The sequence below is a fragment of the Baudoinia panamericana genome (assembly GCF_000338955.1).
Source record: "Baudoinia panamericana UAMH 10762 unplaced genomic scaffold BAUCOscaffold_1, whole genome shotgun sequence".
Lineage (NCBI taxonomy): Eukaryota > Fungi > Ascomycota > Dothideomycetes > Mycosphaerellales > Teratosphaeriaceae > Baudoinia > Baudoinia panamericana.
Genome location: NW_006911257.1, coordinates 1,397,515 through 1,417,789, shown reverse-complemented (window position 1 = coordinate 1,417,789; position 20,275 = coordinate 1,397,515). Strand labels below are relative to the sequence as shown.

The 20,275-nt window shown below is 55.7% G+C and overlaps 10 protein-coding genes across 10 annotated transcripts; 5 read left to right on the top strand and 5 right to left on the bottom strand.

Moving 5' to 3' along the window:
- Positions 1–407: 407 nt before the first annotated feature.
- On the bottom strand, positions 408–3,127 carry BAUCODRAFT_29404 (uncharacterized protein). The gene has a single exon (XM_007674020.1). The coding sequence runs from the start codon at positions 2,771–2,773 to the stop codon at positions 854–856; it is 1,920 nt and encodes a 639-aa protein (XP_007672210.1). The 5' UTR covers positions 2,774–3,127; the 3' UTR covers positions 408–853.
- Positions 3,011–6,877, top strand: BAUCODRAFT_144602 (uncharacterized protein; the record flags this gene model as incomplete). The annotated part of the gene is made up of 1 exon (XM_007674019.1): positions 3,011–6,877. One exon carries the CDS (start codon positions 3,011–3,013, stop codon positions 6,875–6,877), a length of 3,867 nt encoding a protein of 1,288 aa, XP_007672209.1.
- A 1,813-nt stretch (positions 6,878–8,690) lies between these two features.
- Positions 8,691–9,651, top strand: BAUCODRAFT_192528 (uncharacterized protein). The gene has a single exon (XM_007674018.1). The coding sequence runs from the start codon at positions 9,008–9,010 to the stop codon at positions 9,536–9,538; it is 531 nt and encodes a 176-aa protein (XP_007672208.1). The 5' UTR covers positions 8,691–9,007; the 3' UTR covers positions 9,539–9,651.
- A 409-nt stretch (positions 9,652–10,060) lies between these two features.
- BAUCODRAFT_81988 (uncharacterized protein) lies at positions 10,061–11,188 on the bottom strand (the record flags this gene model as incomplete). Its single annotated transcript, XM_007674017.1, has 1 exon — positions 10,061–11,188. A coding segment is annotated over exon 1 (1,020 nt), but the record flags the coding sequence as incomplete, so codon positions are not given.
- A 341-nt stretch (positions 11,189–11,529) lies between these two features.
- Positions 11,530–12,561, bottom strand: BAUCODRAFT_62176 (uncharacterized protein; the record flags this gene model as incomplete). The annotated part of the gene is made up of 1 exon (XM_007674016.1): positions 11,530–12,561. One exon carries the CDS (start codon positions 12,559–12,561, stop codon positions 11,530–11,532), a length of 1,032 nt encoding a protein of 343 aa, XP_007672206.1.
- A 372-nt stretch (positions 12,562–12,933) lies between these two features.
- Positions 12,934–14,963, top strand: BAUCODRAFT_20991 (uncharacterized protein; the record flags this gene model as incomplete). The annotated part of the gene is given in 7 exon segments (XM_007674015.1): positions 12,934–13,273; positions 13,507–13,685; positions 13,789–13,917; positions 13,942–13,944; positions 13,977–14,241; positions 14,261–14,486; positions 14,543–14,963. The coding sequence occupies 7 exon segments, from the start codon at positions 12,934–12,936 to the stop codon at positions 14,961–14,963; spliced, it is 1,563 nt and encodes a 520-aa protein (XP_007672205.1).
- An 84-nt stretch (positions 14,964–15,047) lies between these two features.
- On the top strand, positions 15,048–15,463 carry BAUCODRAFT_192725 (uncharacterized protein). The gene has a single exon (XM_007674014.1). The coding sequence runs from the start codon at positions 15,132–15,134 to the stop codon at positions 15,372–15,374; it is 243 nt and encodes an 80-aa protein (XP_007672204.1). The 5' UTR covers positions 15,048–15,131; the 3' UTR covers positions 15,375–15,463.
- Positions 15,464–15,552: 89 nt separating this feature from the next.
- Positions 15,553–17,273, bottom strand: BAUCODRAFT_61123 (uncharacterized protein; the record flags this gene model as incomplete). Its single annotated transcript, XM_007674013.1, has 3 exons — positions 15,553–16,711; positions 16,767–17,021; positions 17,086–17,273. The coding sequence occupies 3 exons, from the start codon at positions 17,271–17,273 to the stop codon at positions 15,553–15,555; spliced, it is 1,602 nt and encodes a 533-aa protein (XP_007672203.1).
- Positions 17,274–17,958: 685 nt separating this feature from the next.
- On the top strand, positions 17,959–18,316 carry BAUCODRAFT_192608 (uncharacterized protein). Its single transcript, XM_007674012.1, has one exon. It carries the CDS (start codon positions 18,100–18,102, stop codon positions 18,283–18,285), a length of 186 nt encoding a protein of 61 aa, XP_007672202.1. The 5' UTR covers positions 17,959–18,099; the 3' UTR covers positions 18,286–18,316.
- A 98-nt stretch (positions 18,317–18,414) lies between these two features.
- BAUCODRAFT_61784 (uncharacterized protein) lies at positions 18,415–19,947 on the bottom strand (the record flags this gene model as incomplete). The annotated part of the gene is made up of 5 exons (XM_007674011.1): positions 18,415–18,537; positions 18,593–19,191; positions 19,243–19,645; positions 19,698–19,790; positions 19,846–19,947. 5 exons carry the CDS (start codon positions 19,945–19,947, stop codon positions 18,415–18,417), a joined length of 1,320 nt encoding a protein of 439 aa, XP_007672201.1.
- Positions 19,948–20,275: the final 328 nt, after the last annotated feature.

The window sequence follows — 20,275 nt, the reverse complement described above, 5'->3', positions numbered from 1 at the left end:
CTACCTAGGTAGGTTGGGCGTTGCGATCCGCCCGCATCCACCCCGTCTGCACTGCATGTTAACGGAGCTTTCGATGACAAGGAGGGTGTCCTATCTCAAGAAGGTGCCAGGGCTCCAGGGTGCGATAGTACTCTACGATGAGAATCCTAGATGCAGCGTTCATGGCATCTCTACTAGTATCAGCATGGCGTAGACGTTGGGACATTGCATACACAAAACCTGCCCCAAGGAATATCCCAACCTGGTTGAGACCTTCCTGATAATGGCAGGCTTCTGAACACCCGAGGATCTTGCTATTGCTTTGCGAAGCGCACATTGTTGTTCGGGAGGTTAAGGGCATCCCGATCGAGATTGAAGCCTGAAACTTGCTATCGACCGAACGGGGTCTTCATGGAGTGTCATCGCTTTCCGGATGCGTGCAACACCATCTCAATTTTCGCTTGACCGGGCGTACAAGAGAAGATGTACCCAACTGTATCGATCTTTATGGCTTACAAAACACGCCAAGCCAACATCATTACGTATGTGTAGCTCTTTGTACACTCAGCGCCTGGGTATTGTCACCACAGCGACTATCCAATGTTGCAAACGGTAAGACGTAGCTACAGTCTATCATTGCCACGCTGTCTCTGCGTCTACTTTTATACGAGCGGCCTCAATCTCACCTAAGGAGGCTGCCCGCTCAGTAACCATATTGGCCAAGGTGGGATAGAGGGACCAGACTGCTATCAGCAGCGAGACGCAGCTCCATGCATCATCAATTCGCGTATATTGCAATCACAATCGTCCCCACTTGTAAGTCGGTATTGCATGATAAGCTGGACAATGTCGACTTACGGCCGTACTCTTAGAGCTACAAAGCTCGAAATGTGAGCAAGTGCCCTTGCTGTTCAAGTCTCTCAAGCCATTCCCCTACTCTTGCCCTCTTCAAGCCTTCACATGCCGCAATCTCCTCGAAGGCGTGCTCTCCATTCCAATACGGCAATAGCAAGGGCAAACGCTCTCTCAGCTCACCGTCCTGCAGGGTTGCCCGCAGATGTTGTACGAGCACATTCTCTTCCGCGGTAATATGGGCTGGGTCAAGGACAACCATGTATTCGCGTGCTGAAGTGCTATTGGCAGGCACAGCAGTTTGTACGGAAGCGACGCTGACGTTGTCATCGTCGACCGGCCGAAGATGCGGAGAGAGGAGACTCATGGCTGACATGGGCCGCTTGTTCGGATCTGCCACCGGAGGCGACGGAAGCCGTGTGCTTAGCTTGAGCCATCCAAACGTTTTGAGCTGCCCGACGAAGCCGTGCCGGTGTAGGAAAGCCAGAATTTCCATATATGGACCTCGGTGGTCCCGAGAGGGGATCAAATGACCGTACGGAATCGGCTTGCCACTAAGCACCATGAGCATCTGCGGTAAGGACGGAAGCGCTGGGAACTTGCGGGAGTACAGCGAAGTCAGTTCTGCGACCTTGTGCAAAGGAGCATCTGGATGTACAGTATACGTATTACGAGCATGCAGCGGCGCAATCGCCCTGGCTTTCCGCCACTCGATCAGATGCTGAGCAAGCGGCATGATCTCAGCCGCCGTTAGGCCGAGATTGATGGCGTGCTTCTGCAGGCTTTTGGTTGGGGTATGCTCCCGGAGGACGTAAGCGAGCAGGGAAGTATCGGAGTCGGCCAGCTGATGCAGTAGAACGTCTTTGTCCTCCAGCAGCAGCAACGCCAAACGCTCGTTAAGCTTCTCGTTCGTTTTCACGTAGGGAGTAGCCTCCGGAATCTGAACTGACATTTGCATGCCATCCAGTCTGATACTGGCAACTTCATTGACGGAGAGCTTTTCGAAACACTCTTTTAGCGCCCACGCAAGCTCACTGCTCTCCACCATCTGCTTCCAGAGTGCACTAGCACTCAAGTTGGCTCGCTTAGCGGCGGCTCGAGCATTGAGCAGCTTGCGGGCTTCTATGGAGATATACTGATTGTGCTCCTGGCAGTACTGCAGAGCTCTACTTAACGTCTGCGCCACGTGCTGGTGGAATGTCATCGCGTCCAGGTCACCGCTGGAGCGCGAGGCAAAGACAACGTGAAACATGCTGATTTGCTCCTGTGGCGCTCCGGACGTCGTGGATGTGCTGTTTACTGACGTGCCGCGACTTTGTCCGGCCCAGGAGTCGAAGCTATCTCGGACTTGCGAAAAGTCTCGCTTTGGCCGCCCAGGCGTTTCGGGACCGGTGATAGTTACCGCCGGGTCATGGATACCGTCACCTTCGTCGTTGTCGTCAAGCTCAGTATGCTCTATGTTGCTGTCTCCATGCAGCTCCGCTCTGCGGTCCGTAGAGGGGTAAGACGACCATGCACCGTCCTGTGAAGCATAGACAGGATGTCCAACGAAGGTAATACCGTCCAAGCATATTTCGAATTTTATATGGTCAGACCATCGTCCCGGGGAGAGGAGCTTCTCGAGAGTCTCATAGCTATAGCCGAGGAGCAGGTCTGTCAAAGGTCTGTCTACAGCATCAGAAGAAGACAGAGGTCCATCGGAGGATGCGCCTTTGGGCACGCCTTCAGTATCAACCGCTGCACTGGCTGGAGTCCAACCTGAGGGAGGAGCCGGTTCGTCTTCGTCCTCACTGTCAGAACGATCTGCATCATTGTTGACTGTTTGTCCGACAGCAGGTTGGGCGGGATAGTGGAAGACCAGCTTCGGTCCGGGTCGGGAGCGCGTAATCAGAATAACGGCTATCAGTCCATTGCCACAGACCTTGGGCTGTGGCGACGACATGTACGATCAGACTTGCTCCCATCGTCACCTCCTTTACGTTCGCATCTGTCTTCGGTATGTATGCATAGCAGAGATATGTCCATAGACTGAACGGCAACTCCTCGAAGTGCATCATCTGATGGCCTAAGGCAATAATCTTTGGCGACGCGCTTCACGTCGCCCACTCGAGCTTTGAGTGAGGTACATGCGCCTCGTAGATCCCTTGAAGGACAATCTTGCATCCGTTCAGTCGCCACGATGGCACAAGCTGCTTCCCTGTACCGTCGAGTGCCCCTCGCACCCTCTCCGGTTTCTCCCTCTCACGTCCTCCACATCGACACTTCCCATGCTCGCACCTCTTCGCTCCGTGCCGGCACAAAGCGACCTTTCGATGCCATTGACTCCCACAACGAAGAGAGCTACACTCGTGCACACCTTGCCACCGATGCCTCCATCTTCTTCCGCTCCACCCTGTGCTCCCCGCGCTCCATACTCTGGCGTATGTTGGATGAGCGCCAAATCCTCGAGATACAGGCGGTGGATCTGGTGAAGCGGCGCAAACGTGACGACCAAGCTTTTGCGGATAGTTGGCTGACTTTCCGCATCAACTGTCCGGATGGCATAGTGGAGCAGGGAGTTGCGTTCGCAGACGCAGAAGAGACGGATGCGCTTGAGGCGTTTGTGCTGACGAAAGGCAAGGAGTTGCTGACTATCACGTTAAAGCGGGATCTACTCACCCGCCCAAGCGTGCCGGCGGAGTTCGACCCGTCGACGTGCGTGAACAGATATACGAGCAGCTTCCTGAGCGTACGACAACCCTACCGCTTTTTCGCGGTCAACAACCACACTCTCCTCATCTCACTCACGGATGGCGGACTGGTGCGCCTAGAACGCTCAGCTGGAACGGGAGCGCAATGGCGCGAGACCTTTTTCAGCGAAGGCGGGTGGAGAGGCACGCTTACGCTTAAAGGCTTCAATCCTTTCGCGGCTAGACAGAGTGTGCGGTACGGACAATTGGAGCTGGAGGTGACCACCATTGTAGACATGGCTGAGTCGCCGGATGGCAAGTACGTTTGGACTGTGAGCTTGGACTACAAGCTTCGAGCTTGGAGTACGGCGAGTGGGCAGGTGGTCTTTGTGCGAGATCTCTTGGGGGTGGAGGACCGAGGCAAGCAGCATCTAGTCATGGCTGCTGAGCAAGGCAGGCTGCTGCAGATCGTCACGCCTCCTAGTCGGGAAGTGGTTCGCGCAGGCGGAGATGAGAATAGAGCAGGATACGCCGTTGCGGTGCATTCGCCGAAGGAACATCGCTTCCGAATCTATGAGGTCACTCAAAATGCCACGGCGGAAGGCGAGACGATACAGCTGCGCGACCTAGCCGCCGGCACTCGGCTGGTCCCACCGTTTGAGGAGCTCATGAACACGAATATCTGGCTCCTCGAGTCTTTCTACCTAGTTCCCGGAACCGGATGGGCGAGCACGCAACTCTGGATACAAGCGCGGAGTGGTGCACTATGTAGGACGTTCAAGCTTACCTTCGACCTGCTCTCGGAAAACGGTGAGCCAAGTGCCGAAGATCTCGCAGACACCTGGAGCAAAGGTTGGTCCGTCGTCGGGGCCGGCGCCCATACTACAGAAGATGTAAAACGCAGCGACGATTACCCAGGCGGTTTGACATACAGCGCAGACAGCGCACTTACACCTAGCGAGAGATGGCTTGCATATCTATTCCGCCCAAACCGCTTCAGTCATGCTTCGCTCGAAACAGCCCTCCACGTCTACTGCAAAGCCCGCGGCGCGAGCACCAAAGCTGGCGCACTCACTAAAGGTGGTCTGAAGAAGTCCGAGCAACCACTTGAAGAACGCCTCGTCTCGTCAATCACAAGTAAAGTACTACTTCACCGGCTGCCCAACGAGCAGCAGCCGGACTACGCGCGGTATCGGCAGGACATCCAGGCTCAGTGGGTGCAGTACCATACCGTGCTCATGGACCTGCATGCGCGACGGCAGGAAGTACTTGCGCTGGCGTTCGACACGGAAGAGCGCTTGCCATGGGTAGTTTGCTCAGATTTTGTGGCATCAGTCCGGGCGCTGAGCAGTATGGAAAGAAGGAGCGCTAATACCGATTTGCTCTTTGGTGACCGCCATCATCATGTTCATCCTGACGTCTTCGATACCATCTATCCTTCGAAAATGGACAAGCTTGAGGGAGCAGGAGACATGGATATAGCTCGCCTCTTGCACGCCGCGCGAGAGTTGCGCCGCGCCCTTTCAACAACAGCGAGGACTAAGTTCGCCGAGATGGCGCGAACGGAAGCGCTCAACTTCCGAGGACAGCGGGAGGAAGAAGTAGAAGAAGAGGACTACGTGATGGACGAGTCGTTCGCGCCTCACCGCCACGCGCTGGCTATGTTCGACAAGTGCAATCTCGAGACTGAGATCAGCGACGAAGACTTTGACGTTCTCAGCGCCTCTGTCGATGCGCTGGGCGGTCTAGGCAGCCTGCCCACCTCCATCTTCCTTGACTTGCTCTCCTGGCTCGATGAGCGGCCCACAGGAACGCAAAGAGAAGGCCAAAAGCATGAGCTCGCGCGCTATGGTGCTGCGCTCACAGTCCAGATCACGGAAGAGTTCCTTGCGGAAGCGCGGGGTCTGCTGCTAGACGTGCTGGTGTTGGTGTCGTTCATGGCTGGCGGACTGGAGCCTGGCGGGCTAGACGAGCAGTTCCGGGCCGATACTGTGTTTGAGGAAGCCATGGGACGGTTAAAGCGTACCGAGCTGCTTATGTGGTTGGTGAGTCGGGAAAGGGGGAAGCGTAGTAAACTCGCCTCGTCTGATGATGGGGGGGTGGTGATGGACACAGTAACTTTATTCGAAGACATCTGTATCCCGGAGTGGGAGGCTACTTGGGCGGCGAATGAGCAGCGACAGGACGACATGCCAACCTTACTGACGCAGTGGACCGCGCATTTCGCACAAGGACTGCTGTTCGAACCCCAGCGCTGGCCAAGCGCAACCGCACACATCCTTTCCCACCTCATCAAAGCGGAGGAAGTCGACCTCGCAACGGAATTCCTGCAGTTTTCCGATCGCTCGACGGACTGGCTCGTCTATCTCACCGCCCGCCTTTACCTGCTCCGCGGCGACTACACGCGTGCAAGCCTCGACTTTCGCGCCGCAGCCAGCGACCTAGCCGTGCAAGCGCCGCAAGATACAGCCCACCTCATTCCCGCCCACGAAGCCGAGGGCACCTTCGCCTCCGGCTCGGCAGCATACTACCAGCACGTCATGGCCCTCTTCGAGAAGATGAAAATCTACTCATACGTCGCTGACTTCGCCTATCTAGCGCTGCAGCATACGGATGAGCTACCAGATCTGGAGCGTTCAATGGCCGAATTGGACCAGCGGAAGAGCGCTGCGAACAGTCCGGCTATGGAGCGTTTGTCGGCGGCGGAAGAGGAGACGAGGCTATTGCGCCTGAAGGACACGAGGGATGAGATGTTGAATCGCTTATTCAACGCGCTAGTGCTTACGGGCCGGTACGCGGACGCGTACGGAGACGCTTTGACGAAGTTGGCGGATCCGGCGCTGAAGAAGGCGGGGTTGAAGAAGTTGGTTGAGGCTTGCGTGAAGAGCGAGATGGTACCCGTCCTTCTCGCATTACCGTTTGATGAGGAGATGGGCCGCGAGACGGACAAAGGCCTGGCGGAAATGGCGAGGAAGGAGCTCGCGGCTGGTGGACCGACGACCACGCTCACGCCGGCCGCTTACCAGATTCTCTACGCTTTTCGCACGCAGCGATCAGATTTCCGTGGCGCGGCGGAGATCTTGCACGAGTACTTGCAGATGCTCCTGCATTCGCCGGCGCAGAAGTACGCGGTGCAGGATCCGGAGGACGAGACAGTGTTGCAGTGCTATGCCTTGCTCATCAACACGTTGGTTTGTTGTGGGGAGGAGGATGCGTGGGTGCTGGCGCAGACGGATGGGAAGAATGGAGCTGCAGGTGGTAACGGGAAGAGGAGGTTGGTGACGCTGGCAGATGTGAGGGGGGAATACGGTGCTGAGATGGATCGGAGGAGTGAGGTGTTATTGGGGAGGTTTCCGTTGGTTGGCGGCGGTGGTTAGGGGCAGGCTATGGATGTATTGTGAACCTGGGGACCTTTCGTTGGGAGCAGTGGTTGTTTGAACACAGCAAAGTCATATGCTGAGTTGTTGGGACTGAAACAGCAAGCCGGGTACAACGTGCGCTCACACGCTCAGAAAGATGCTGATACACCGGCGGTTCAGGCACGCTTTGGAAGCACCTCAGGCTTGCACATGTCGAAGAAGCAGATTCACGAGCTCGGTCAGTCGTCCTCCACCATACCATACCCACCTCCAGCGCCAACGCAATGCTTCGTAAAAGCGTACAGAACAGAATGAATCCGGAATTCGGTTTCCACATTCGAGCACACATAGCTTAGTCCTTGTCGAGGTCCTTCGGACTCGGATCGCCTATCCCGTCCTCGTTGATAGCGAACATGCAATCGCTCTCGGGCAAGCACGGCGAATCGTAGATTTTACATATCCGCGTCTCACCTCGCCCTTTCTTGAGCGACAATCTCGTCGTCGAGGCATGCGCGATAATGTTGCCACCAATAGGCTTCTTTGGGTCCGGGTTGAACATCGCAGAGGGTCCGCCGTCAACTTGTGCAACAACTTGGTTCGTGATCACTACCGCGATGCCGAATTCGTCGGCTAGACGCTGGAGTGTCCGCATGAACTTCGCCAGGTGGGTTTGGCGAGATGACAGTTCGCCTCGGCCCATGAAGTCAGTTCGGTAGAGGGAGGTGGCGCTGTCCACGACAAGTAGCGAGAAGCGCGTCTCAGTCATCATCTGAGCGGCCTGGTTGAGAAGCTGTAACTGATGGTCCGAGTTGTACGCTCGCGCGTATGCCACGTTATCCAATACCTCCTCCCCGCTCAGACCGTAGCGATTGGCCACGCTAAGCAATCTAACGGGCCTGAACGTGCCTTCCGTGTCAATGTACAGACACTTACCCTCGCCGCCACCCATGTCAAACGGCAACTGGCAGGTCACAGCGAGCGTGTGGCAGATTTGCGACTTGCCTGTCCGGAACTCACCGAATATTTCGGTTATGCTGCCGGTCTCTATCCCACCGGCAAGCAGAGTGTCTAATTGTTTGGATCCGGTGGTGATGGAGATGAGCTCGGAGCGGCGGGCATGCATTTCGGTGGCGGTGGTGAAGCCCATTGGTACGAGCTTCGAGGCTGTAATTTGATTAGCACTCCCACGTACTGGCATGCTCCTTCTGTGCGCACCTTCTGTTAGTATCTTTGTCGCTTTCTGCTCGGATATGCCTTTGATCTGCTCGAGGGCCTTCTTCGGCCTGCCAATCTCTCGATTAGCCATAACTCCTCGTTCTCCCAAACGCCCTGGGCTAGTACACACGTATAAGCTACGCTCTCCACCGTGTTATACCCGCCATCAAGGAACAGCTGGATGTCCCTCTTCGTCAAGCCCGCCACGCCCTCCAGCGCTGATAGTGGCGTTGGCGCTCCGGGCCCGCCAGCCAGGCCATCCTCGTACCCCGATTGCGACTGCTCCTCTTCTGCACTCATCGCGACCGTGACGGGGCGGTATTGTAAGTGGAGTGGTAAGGAAGCAGATCGGAAGCGGTTGGAGAGACGTTAAGTCGAGACTCGACGCGCTTGGGGAAGACGCGACGGTGGCGAAAGCGGGAGCTTCCGCATCGCGCTAGGAGACACAGTCACGAGGCGCTTGACTACTGTAGTGTCAACTTCCGTTCAATATTGACCAAACGGCCGCCGACCATGACAATGCAGCTCTTCGTGGGTGTGATGCAAAGACTCAGCGTGGGCTGGGCATTAGTTCGATCCTCTTGCCTCACAGGGAAAAATGCCTGCTTACTACGTCATGGCACATGACCTGTAAACAGCCGCGAAAGTCAATTCGACGTCCTGCAGGTCCTAGATGCTTATACCATTCCGCTTCCGCACATAATCGAGTTGTTCTAGCAGACGCGCTCATTCCGTCCCTCAGCTTGCCATATTGTTGACGGGCATAATGGATGTCAGTACAGCTCAAGTCGCATCTCTAAACTCACACTAATCACCTTTCAGGTCTTCCACACCTACTCCCTCACAACCTCCGCCTACCTAACCCTACAATCCCTCCCGCTTCTCCTCACACCTGGCCTCATCATCTCCCTCCTGGCCTCCGAGCCACGGCGCATGACGGACCTAGAAGCATATCTCTGCCGCACCCTCGCCTTACTCCTCCTCGCCTTCGCAGCTCTGAACCTCCTCCTCTCCGGCAGCGTTCCGGTCGCAAATAGCTGGGACAGCATAGGCCACGCCACCCCCGCCGCCCCCGCCAACCCCGCCGATGCGGAGGACAGGAAGGTCTCCGATGCGTATGCCGTCCCGACGGCGGTCGTGACGACGACTTATCATGCGGTCACGGCGTTTTACATCTACATGCACCTGACCTACCGCCGCTCCGGGTCTTTCGCGTTGTCGAGTGGGATAGCGTTCAGTGCTGCCTTGTTCTGCTTCGGGATCTGGGTGCTACTGTTCGGGAGTGAGAAAGGCCGGTTCAGCAAGAAGACAGGCGCGGACAAAAGGACGGGCAATTTCCCGTTCGAAAACAAGGAGTCTGCGAGGGAGGTCAAGAAGGAGGCGAGGAAGGAGGACAAGGAGAAGAATAGAAGTAGTCTTGGGAGTGGGTTTGGTAGAAGGAGTGTGGCTAGAGGGAAGGCATGACTGAGACCCGGATTCGTTTCCTCTTCATCCTAATGCCGAATGTCGAATGGTGGTAGTAGTGCGACAAGCTTTACCGCCCACTCATTCCCATCAACGCGCCCACCGCATCCGCTTCGGCCTCGGCTTCGTCTCGTTGCTTCTGAGGCGTGTTATGCGCACTACCCTTCACTGCTTCCCTCTCCGCCCGCAAGCGCTCGAAATGCGCCATCTGATCGCCAACAAAGTTGTCATACGGATCCTGGTCCCCATCAAACCCGCCGCTTTTGCCAGTAGGGGGTGGCGAAGGGGTGCGCTGGTCGTCGTCATCCATGGGCGCGGGTGTTTCGGGTAGCTGATGATGCTGCGCTAACCCAACAGCGTGCTTGCGTTCATCGTCCATTCCACCATCGTACGGCGCAGGAGGTAAACGTCGGGTCTTCCACGGCGGCTGCTCCGGGACCCAAACGATGGCACCGCCGCCCTCGACGTCGTCCGCCATCTTGTCTATCACCTCCTTACTTGTTCCCTCCACGATGCCCATCTCCAACTCCCCCTCCATCACCCCGTCGAGGAGGATCTCTTTCAATTGCCATTCTTCCTTCCGCACCCGCTCAAGCACCTCACACTCCCGCGCCAACTCCACCGCCTCCTGCTCCGCCCAGTGGATCTGCCGGCGTAAGAGTCGCATGAGCGAGTCGGCCGGGATGCTGCTCTCCCAACCCGTGAATTGGATATCGGGCGGGTAGTGGATCATGAAGCCCGGCTGCCCAGTCAAAGGATGGTGAGCCGGGATGTAGGTGATATTGTCGCTTGGAGGCGAGATATGCAGGTCGTCGAGGGCTGAGTCCGGATCGGAGAGTTTCGAAGCGCCATTCGTGAGCTTCAGCTTGATGTTCTTGCCCTTCGGATTACTATTGCTCTCGAACATTGAGCTGCTTGCAAGACTGCGCGGAATCTCCGGCTCATGTACAGTCCGCATATGCTTCGCGAGCGCATCCGAGCGCGTGAAGGCTTTGTCGCATTCCGGTAGAGCACAATAGTACGGTTTCTCCTTTGTATGCGAGCGCATGTGCGCTTTCAACGCATAGCCGCTGGGGTGGTTGCTCGTCTTACGCTGACACTCGTCCCATTCGCACACGTACTTGGTCCGTTTCGGTCCGCCAGTCGCGCAGTGTGTTGCCTGGACGTGCCGCACGAGGTCGTCATTGTTTTCCGCGTAGCCGAAAGGACAGTCGCGCCAGAGACATTGGAGCTGCGCTTCGGCGTGTAGGGCGTATTCGTCGTGAGAAGGGGAGCCAGGGCCGGAGCTAAAGTTGTCCGAGGAGAGGGAGACGGCATCGTCGTCGAGGATGGTCAGGTCGGCGGCATCTGCTTCCGGCTGGACATGGGTGGTTTTCCGGCGTTTGGAAGGCGGAGGGAGAGGATCGGTGGTAGGATGGGAGATGTCGACGCTGGGGCGGGAGGAGGGGTTGGCGAGGCTGAGTTGGTCATCGTCGTGCTCGACGTCGATGGAAGGCGGGTCGCTGAGGTCGGAGGAGGGCGGCGAATCATTCGTATCCGCCATTGTGGATATGTATTCTTGCGATGACTGGCCCAATGCTTCGCTGTAGCATCGATGGATGTGCTAGCTAAGCAAGGTGCACAGGCCAAGATTGTGCGTTAGGTAGGTTTGAACATTCGAAGCTCGAGCGTCTCACGAGCAATCACTGCCAGAAGCACTAACTTCTTGTCGACCTAAAATTTACTGGCAGTGTCAGGTGAGCCTCGACCAGAATCTCCTCTACCTCTACATGATGAACATAGAGAATTCTGCAATGCTGACGGTTCTCTCGGGAACCGCATGCGGATTATTCCAAAACTACACTTGATCTGATCACCACTCTTCCACCACTGGAGAAGCCTAGCGGCATCACTTTTTACCTGGACCACTCGGCTAACAGTCTATAGTGCATGTACATACATAACCCGCTCGAAAGCGCTTCACCCAACGGTTCACAACTCCCACTCAACGCTCACTTCTCCTCCAGCGGCGGCGAGTTGCCGAAGTTCAACTTCGAATGCCCTTCCGGATACCTTCCTCCTTCGATCTGCACAGTCGCTAACAAACTATCAATCTCCTTCACATCGTTCGCGCTCAACTCCACCTCTGCACAATTCTCCGCCACTCTTTCCGGCGTTGTCGCGCCAGGAATAGGAATGATCACTGGCAACCCTTCCTTCCCGCTCTTCGCCTTGATCCACGCAATGGCAATCTGTCCCGACGTGCAACCCTTCCGCTGCGCAAGCTTTTGCATCTCATTCACAAGTTGCAGGTTCTTGTCGAAGACGTCCGGCTGAAAGCGCGGGTAATGTTTGCGCAGGTCGTGCTCGTCGAGATCATCGTAGGACTTTATTTGGCCGGTCAGGAAGCCACGACCCAGGGGTGAGTAGGCCACTATTGGGATCCCTAGTTCTGCACAGGTGGAGGCTACGCCGTTATCGAGGATCTCCGTAGACCAGAGGCTGAATTCTACTTCGACGGCGGAGATGGGTAGGACTTTGGAAGCGCGACGGATGGTCTCCGCCGAGCACTCGCTGAGGGAGACGCCGCCTAGCTTACCGGCGTCAACAAACTCCTTCGCCGTGCGCATGGTGATCTCAACGGGCGTCTTCGGATCCACACGGGCCGACTCCCAGATATCGAGCTTCTTGCCCGCTTTACCGAGCATATCGATACACTCCTGGATACTCCTGCGTGTGTTCTCCGGAGATCCGTTGGGGACGAGCTCGCCACGGTTGCAGCCACCCTTGATCGAGATGACGACCTTACTAACGTCATCTGGGAATTCGGTGAAGTATTCCTGCAGTAAGTGAAGACTGTTGCGATCAGCGTTTCCGTAGATTTCGCCACCGTTCCAGAAATTGGCACCGTGTTTAAGTGCTTCTTTCATCGCAGCGAAGGCTTGCTCCTGAGGCGGTGGGTTCGCGCGCCAGGTGAGACCCATTAGGCCGTAGCCGGTGCTGTGGACCTTGTGGCCGGTGATGGTGAGAGAGGAGTCGCTCATGCCGAGCATGCTTTTCGCTGTGTCCATGATTTGGGATGCCATATCTGCCGCGTCGATACTGAATGGTGTTACTTCGCTCTCTGGTTGCACTTCAGACTGCGCCGCTATGGTTGCTTAGAAGTCCAGTGCTTTTATAGGAAACTTCGATGCCGCCAAGTCAGCCTGTAGCCTTGGCGGCGATGGTAGGATTGATGATGGTGACGGAGTCAAGACCCGGCGATAAAGTCCGTACGTTATTGTCTCTGGTGTTTGGAGGTAACATAGATGCAGCTCAGCACAGTTCATGTTATCGTTTGCGGACGTAGTGATGGTGTAAAATCCGACTATGCCCCATACCAGCGACTCCATGATGCAATGCGCCAATCAATCCCAATGGCGTCTTGGCATGCTAACATTGACTTTTCGTGCCTGCCAACATATCATATCCGCCCAGACTTTCTTGGAGTGTCAAGGGAGGACTCGAATAGAGCACAAGCGTCGTCACAAGAGGTTGCCCATCAATGGGCACGAGTTCAAGATGCGAAGGCCGTTGTCAATGAAGTACTCACTGCTCCCAAACGCTACACTGCAAGCGGGCACAGCTATAGTGTGCATGGTAGCGGTGACTCTGGAGACGGTTGTGAGGAGGGCCAATGGACAAGAAACTCTACATGCAAGCTGATGATACACTGTACAGCATGCCTCGACGCTTACAACTTCGTGTACACAGACTGTGAGATTGGGAAGGGAGGAAGCGAGAGCGGATGTCAATTACTCCTGCCGCTTATCGATACTCTTAGCCAGTACATTACTCGCTAGAGTCACGCTAAGCTTTACGGAAGGCTCTAAGTCTTTCTCGCTCGAGTCGCGCTTCACGTTGACTAAACACATCGAGTCGGCGTCGCTGCTGCTGCTGTCAACACCCCATTTCCGGAGTGTAGTGTACTAACATCATCCTCTCAATAGCTAAGGATACCAGCACAGCAATGGCGTCGGGAATGCGTGAGCCGTTCCCCACGGAACCGGGAGACTTTGACCAAGACACTCGCATCAGCTTCGACAAGAATGTAGACACCTACGTCCTCGAAGCCGGAGACGGCACGGCATGGGAGTGGGTGGGAAACAGGCAGAAATGGGTTCCAGCGGTACGCATGCCCCAGAACACCCCTGCAATGCATGGGCTCTGGCCTGCGAATAGACTGCCAAATCCGGAAGTCGCGGTCTCCTCCTAACGCATACGACGTTTAGATGAACGAAGAGGAGATCGAAGCCCAGCGCCAAGCCTATAAGGTCGAGGGTGTGGACGAGAATGAGCCGGCAATGGACCTGATGGCCAAGAAGCGCAAAGCCCAGCACGACGGTGACAACACTGATGCAGTAAGTACTCTGACTGCTTGACAGTTGGTAGGTAGCAGAATGAATACTGACTTCGCCAGACCACCAACGCCCGGCCTGTCGCCAAGAAGCAGAAGCCGGAAGAGACGCGGAAGGAGCGTCCGAATACCGCCATCTACGTGACTTCCTTACCAGACGACGTCGACATCGATGAGCTGCATGACAAGTTCTCTCGTTATGGAATCATATCGGAGAACCTCGAGACCAACGAGCCGCGCATCAAGCTCTACTATGACGATGACGGCAAATTCAAGGGCGAGGCTTTGATCGGTAAATCTTTGTGTCAACACTGTTTCGCGTACAAGTGTACGCTAACGCGAGACAGTCTACTTCCGCCCAGAATCTGTCAAAATGGCTATCGACATGACTGACGAGTCCGACTTCCGCCTGGGCCAAGCACTTCCCACCGGACCCATGCGCGTTCACGAAGCCGACGCTAGCTTCAAGTCACAGAAGGAGAAGCCGCTCGCTACCGACGAAGCGAAGAAGAAGGGCACGACCGCTAATCGCGACCGTGAGAGGGTCATCAAGAAGACCGAAGCCATGAACAGGTTCGCTCAAGCGCGTTACTCTTGGCTCATTCACATCACTGACCTTCCCTCTCCAGCCGTCTCGCTGACTGGGACGACGACGACCCGCAAGCTCTACCGGACACTTCCAGCCGCTGGGACAAAGTCGTCATCCTCAAGGGGATGTTCACATTGGAAGAGCTGAAGGATGATCCACACGCAACATCCGACATCAAAGCAGACGTTACCGAAGAAGCCGAGAAGTTCGGCACCGTCTCGAGCGTAACACTCTACGACAAAGAGGAAGCTGGCGTTATGACTGTTCGCTTCACCGATGCTAGGGCCGCTCGCGCGTGTATCGATGTCTTCGACGGTCGCAAGTACGCTGGGACGAAAGTTCAGGCATACACCGCCGACGGCACGGAGCGTTTCAAGAAAAGCTCTCAGCGTGAGGTCGACGAGGCTGGAGAGGCGGAGAGGTTGGAGCGGTTCACCCGCGACTTGGAGGAAGAGGCCTAGTGGGTCCCTTCGAAGATGATCTCGGTCAAAGGGTAGCAACGGGTGAATGCTGTGGAAGCACTGACAATGGTGGCATCGCAGAGCGACGCCGGCAGCAATCCAACGTGCTACGATACAGCACATTGCATACCGAAGCCACAGGCAATGCTTGCAAAGCTTGCATAACTCATGCATAGCATAGCGACATACCTACGGCACATACGGAAGGAGCACTTTTCGGTCGAACGCCAGCACGCGTTGCGGCTCTTCACACAGCGTGATACTGTACAATATGTACATAATACCGCATTCAGCGGCAACAAGCTATTCTTCAAGCCTGCTTTCGCGCCTGCTCCTGTCGGGCTTGCAATCCTCCAACTCCTGGTTCATCCGTCTGAACCTGTCATCCCGCGCTTTAACGCTGCCGCATAATCACATTCGCCGTCAAAATCTACATCGTCTTCTCGACTTCCCGCTATGTCCGCCTGGCCGGCTGTTCATGATCCTCCAAGCCTCATCAATGCAGCAAGGCATCGTCTCTTTGCATATGCACTTCTCACGCTTCGGACGGCAGCCGCACATGTCCGCTATCCCTCTTAGAGCCGGCTAGTCAGGCAGCCTGCCCGACCCCTGGCACGCCTTCGTGCTGATAGTGGTAGTGATCCATGTCCTCGCGGTTTAGGTTGCGCAGCGGGTAACTATTGCGACCCATACCCTTCTCGGGATGCATCATCGTCCCCTGGCTGTGGCTCCGCTGGCTTGCACCATCGTCTCCGTCCTCGAACACCTCGTCCACGGCATGCGCCGGATCGCGTGGCTTGACTTCACGGATCAGCTCTACGTAGTCATACGCGAACTCGCCGATCTCCACGTCGTCAATGCCGGCTTCTTCTTCCTCTTTGCTCACGCGGAGGCGGAAGATGGGGAACCACCGGCCGATGAAGGACATGGCAAAAAGGATGGCGGCGGAGACGCAGAAGGAATAGGTCATTCCTACCACGCTGTCGCAGAGCTGTATTGCGAGTTGAATCCAATGTCTGTTCACCCAGCCGCCCTGGATGACGGTGTAGCCATCCAAGTGCGCGATATAGTCTGATGCGAAAAGGCCGGTGCAGAGATTGCCGATCACGCCTCCGACTGCATGGACCGCAAAGATGTCGAGAGTGTCATCCGCGGACATCCAGAATTTGAGCTGCGTGGCGAAGTTGCAACCTACGCCAGCACACGCGCCGTATATTATGGCGGCCCAAGGTGGGACGTAACCGGAGCCTGGAGTTATGGCGACTAAGCCTGCCACGACGCCGGAGCAGAAGCCCACCGTGGACCACTTGCCTTCGAGCCGTGAGTCCACGAGACACCAGGTGATGCCACCCACGCATGCGGCCAGGTTTGTGACGACCGCGGCCATGATGGCCCGCATGTTCGCGCTTAGAGCTGAACCGGCGTTGAAGCCGAACCAGCCCACCCAGAGAAAGACCGTGCCAATCACGATGTGTGTAACATTGTGCGGACGGTAATTCAAGACGTGCGTGTTGAAGCCGCTGCGCTTGCCGAGGACGTATGCGTAGGCCAGGGCGGCTGATCCGGATGAGATATGAACAGGAGTGCCGCCAGCAAAATCTAGGCCGCCGAGCTTGTAAACCCAGCCGTGCGGGTTCCACGTCCAGCAGGCGATTGGATCGTATACTATCGTTGTCCAAACGAACATGAAGACTACACAAGGGAACATGCGGCCACGCTCTGCGACTGCACCGACTGCGAGAGCCACACTAAGCGCGGAGTCAGTACGTATGTCGACGCTCTGGTTTCGGCGCGGAAACTCACGTGATAGCAGCGAACATGCCCTGATACACCGCGAACATAAGGTCAGGTATTCTCGCGCTTCCGACGCTAGGCTGAGCCAGGACATTATGGAAACCAAAGTTGTCAAGTGTGCCAATGAAGGGTCCAGCTTCGTGTGAGAAGGCTAATGAGTAGCCCCAGAAGAACCACTGGAAGGTCGTGACGGCTGTGGCCATGACAGAGAGCCATATCAGCGAGAGTGCGGACTTCCGGCGCGCAAGACCGGAGTAGAAGAACCTGGTGAATTGTCAGTCACCGTCACTGGGTTGCGCAGCTCTACGCAGCGGACAGAGAAGCTTACCCAACACCTGGAATCATGAGTAACACTAACGCGGTAGATGTAAGCATCCACGCAATGTCGCCGCTCTCGTAGAAGACGTTAAGGTCCTGGATGAGTGAGTTGCCGCCTGTCGGTATAGTGCCATTATATGCGACGTAAGGAACGTAAGGCAGATCGCCAACCTGCGTGCTGCCCGAAGAGTTGATCATTTGCGACATGGTGTGTAGTTAAGCTGAGCGCACGAGCGCCAGCGATTATGCGTGAGAGCTTGTACAACCAGAAATGGACGGAGGGTTGTCCTTGCCCGCTCGTGGGAGGTTGATAGATCTAGGTAGTTGGTAACAAGGTTAAGGAGATCGAAACGGTCCTCAACTTGTTGGTGCGAAACCTTTTTCTAAAGCTAGAGCGGCACCGTGGGGACCGTTGATGCCGATATAATGGCGTGGATGTTTGCTGCTTTGTTCCTCTCACCGAACACAATAGCGGAACGGGTCAGAAGGAGGATGGATTTCGAGCGCACAACGGAGGTGATCTACCGAAGTGTAGTGTGCAGATGCCAGGGCCATGGGATGACGCCAATGCAGGTCCCAAGTACGGCACCACATGCTTATGCACCGCGGGACCTGGACCTGTACGAGATCGTGGCCGCACATCCACCTCTGCTGCAGCACATCTCCGCCCCAAACAGCCCGCCAGCAGATTTCGAGCCCGGAGGATCCTGCGTGACAAATTCGGCGAATGGCGTTGCATAGTCCTATCAAACAACCAGCTTGCAAAGGGGCTCATCACGCAATCACGCATGCAAAGTACTGCAGCGTGGGTAGGGCTAGAAAGCCCAGGCTCGTGCGCTTCAAGATAGGCGTGCAGAGTAGACGAATGAGGAAAGCGTTCCTGGCGTTAGCGTTGTTGATCTTACTGAAGGTTGAAACTAAGTGGCGTTCCGGCGCCGCGCGCCCGGACATCACACGCTTTGTGACCCCCACAGGCACAATCCAGCTTTTCGACACAAAAGCACAAATCACCTCCTACCCTTAGATGAGGGCAATGCAAGTGCGGACGTCACTCGCAGCTCGAACCATGCCAAGATGTAAAGCGGCCTTACACCATGGAGAATGCCTCGTGGCCATGGACGGACGGCAACCCGCAACAGAGGAATCTACATCTTCTACCACGTGCACCTCCCGGAAGCCTAGCGCAGGTAATCGGAACGACTGGCGTTGAAAGCTGCTGTTCTGTTTGTATATTTGAAGACCCTCTGGAAGATCGTATGCATTATGCCTGACTATATAGATATAACACGCGAAGTCGAATGCAGCTTAATAGCAACGCTCGCAACCTTTTCGTCATCTCTCATGCCTTGATGTACTTGCGCAGAAGGATGTGCGCAGCGATGTACATGATGATGCCGAATGCGCACATGCCAGAGATAACGCCAAAGCCAAGCAGATACTTCGGTGCATCTTTGGTAGGGAACTAGGTATAGCGTCAGCGACAGATCATGCGTCATGAGTTTCACGAAAGGATGTACCAAATAGGCACCATAGATCTGTGCCAGATTGCCCAGCGCATTGACCAGCGCGAGAGAGACGGCACGAGTCTCTTGAGGCATCGAACCGAATGTAGAGGCCGCGTACGACAGAGCCAGACCGTTGCTCGACCACAAGCCGGCTGCCATGAACACTAGCAGCACATAGCGAGCCTTGAAGTTGTAAACGACGCAGATCACGATAGAGCAGATCATCGACAGAGTGAGCCAGGCTGCGATAATTGCGCCGCGCTGTCGTGGGAACATGTCACTGAAGTATCCGGTTACGGCGACGCAAACGAAGGCCACGGCGTAGATCGGCACGACCATGTACTGCGCCATGTGCGAGGTGTAACCGAGACCCTTAACAAGGGTAGGGTAGAAGTACGAGAGCGTGGAGGAGCCGACGATGACCATATAGCCAGCAACGAATAGCCAGGTGCGCCAGTTGCGGACGGACTGGCCAAGCGCTTGCAGCGAGGTGAGGTGAGGGCTGTCTTCGGTCCTGCCGTGAACATCATCGGCCTCCAGGCGGGAGATGGCGAGCTCGCGTTCGCGCTCTGTAAATTTCTTGCTGTTTGCTGGAAAGTCTGGAAGTATGACTGAAAAAAGTATTAGCTCGAACCGGAGTGATATGGAGGTCCCCAACATACACGCTGAGATGATGGCCCATCCTACGGTGGCAGCACCCTCGACAATGAATAGCCATCGCCAGCCCCTTAGTCCGTGGGCGCCTTCAAGGCCACCAGTAATCGCACCAGCGATGATCCCTCCGAACGCACCTGACAAGACCGCAGCGGAGATGTATACGGCGAAACGCTTGGATTGCTCGTTCTTCTTGTACCAAGATGATAGGATGAGGAGGATGCCGGGCGCGAAGCCTGCCTCGAGCATGCCGATGATCGTCCGGAGGGCAACGAGCTGACCGTACGTCTTGACCAGGGACATGCAGCATGTCGCAACGCCCCAAAGCGTCATGATAACGGGCAGGAAAACCGAAGGCTTGGTTTTCGACAAGAGGAGATTCGATGGGACTTCGAACAAAACGTATGTAATCTGAACGAATCCTTAGCGTCCGCAGGAACAGCGCGTCTCGGAGTGCACTTACGAAGAAGACGATGAGTGCTACCGAGTACTGGTTCGAGTCCATCTTCAGATCTGTGGTCATGCCAGCCACTCTGGCGTTACCGATGTTTGTTCTCTATCGTACCGTAAGCAACAGCTCGTCGATTTTAAGGTTAATCAGATAAACATACGTCCATATACGAAAGGAGATACATGATCCATATCGTTGGGAGCAGGTAAAGATCGATCTTTCGAACCAATGCTTTCTCCGCAGCTACCCTGTCCGGGTCCATGCTGTTGCGCTCTTCAACCAGCTCGACGTCCTTCATCTTGACCTCGTCAAAGGACATTGCTATGGCAGATGAAGTACAATGTGTGGAAGAACCAGTGTGACGGGACGTTTCGAAAGGTGCACGACCTTAGCTTAGGTTCAGCAGCTGGGAGTGAAGTTGCAGAGGAGACAACTCGTGCTGACGCTGAAGTCAAAGGTGAGCCCACCCCTTCATGTTATACACATTTCAAGACCCCTAGAGCGGTGCCCTCGGTCATCGGTATTCAAGCCTCCAACCCGGCTGGTTTCTCTCGTGGCAATCTCGTGGAGTGGTGTTACCTCCGCAAATG

Coding starts and splice junctions, on each gene's coding strand:
- BAUCODRAFT_29404 (XM_007674020.1), bottom strand. CDS start 2,773: ATGTCGTCGCCACAGCCCAAGGTCTGTGGCAATGGACTGATAGCCGTT.
- BAUCODRAFT_192528 (XM_007674018.1), top strand. CDS start 9,008: ATGACGGACCTAGAAGCATATCTCTGCCGCACCCTCGCCTTACTCCTC.
- BAUCODRAFT_192725 (XM_007674014.1), top strand. CDS start 15,132: ATGCATAGCATAGCGACATACCTACGGCACATACGGAAGGAGCACTTT.
- BAUCODRAFT_192608 (XM_007674012.1), top strand. CDS start 18,100: ATGAGGGCAATGCAAGTGCGGACGTCACTCGCAGCTCGAACCATGCCA.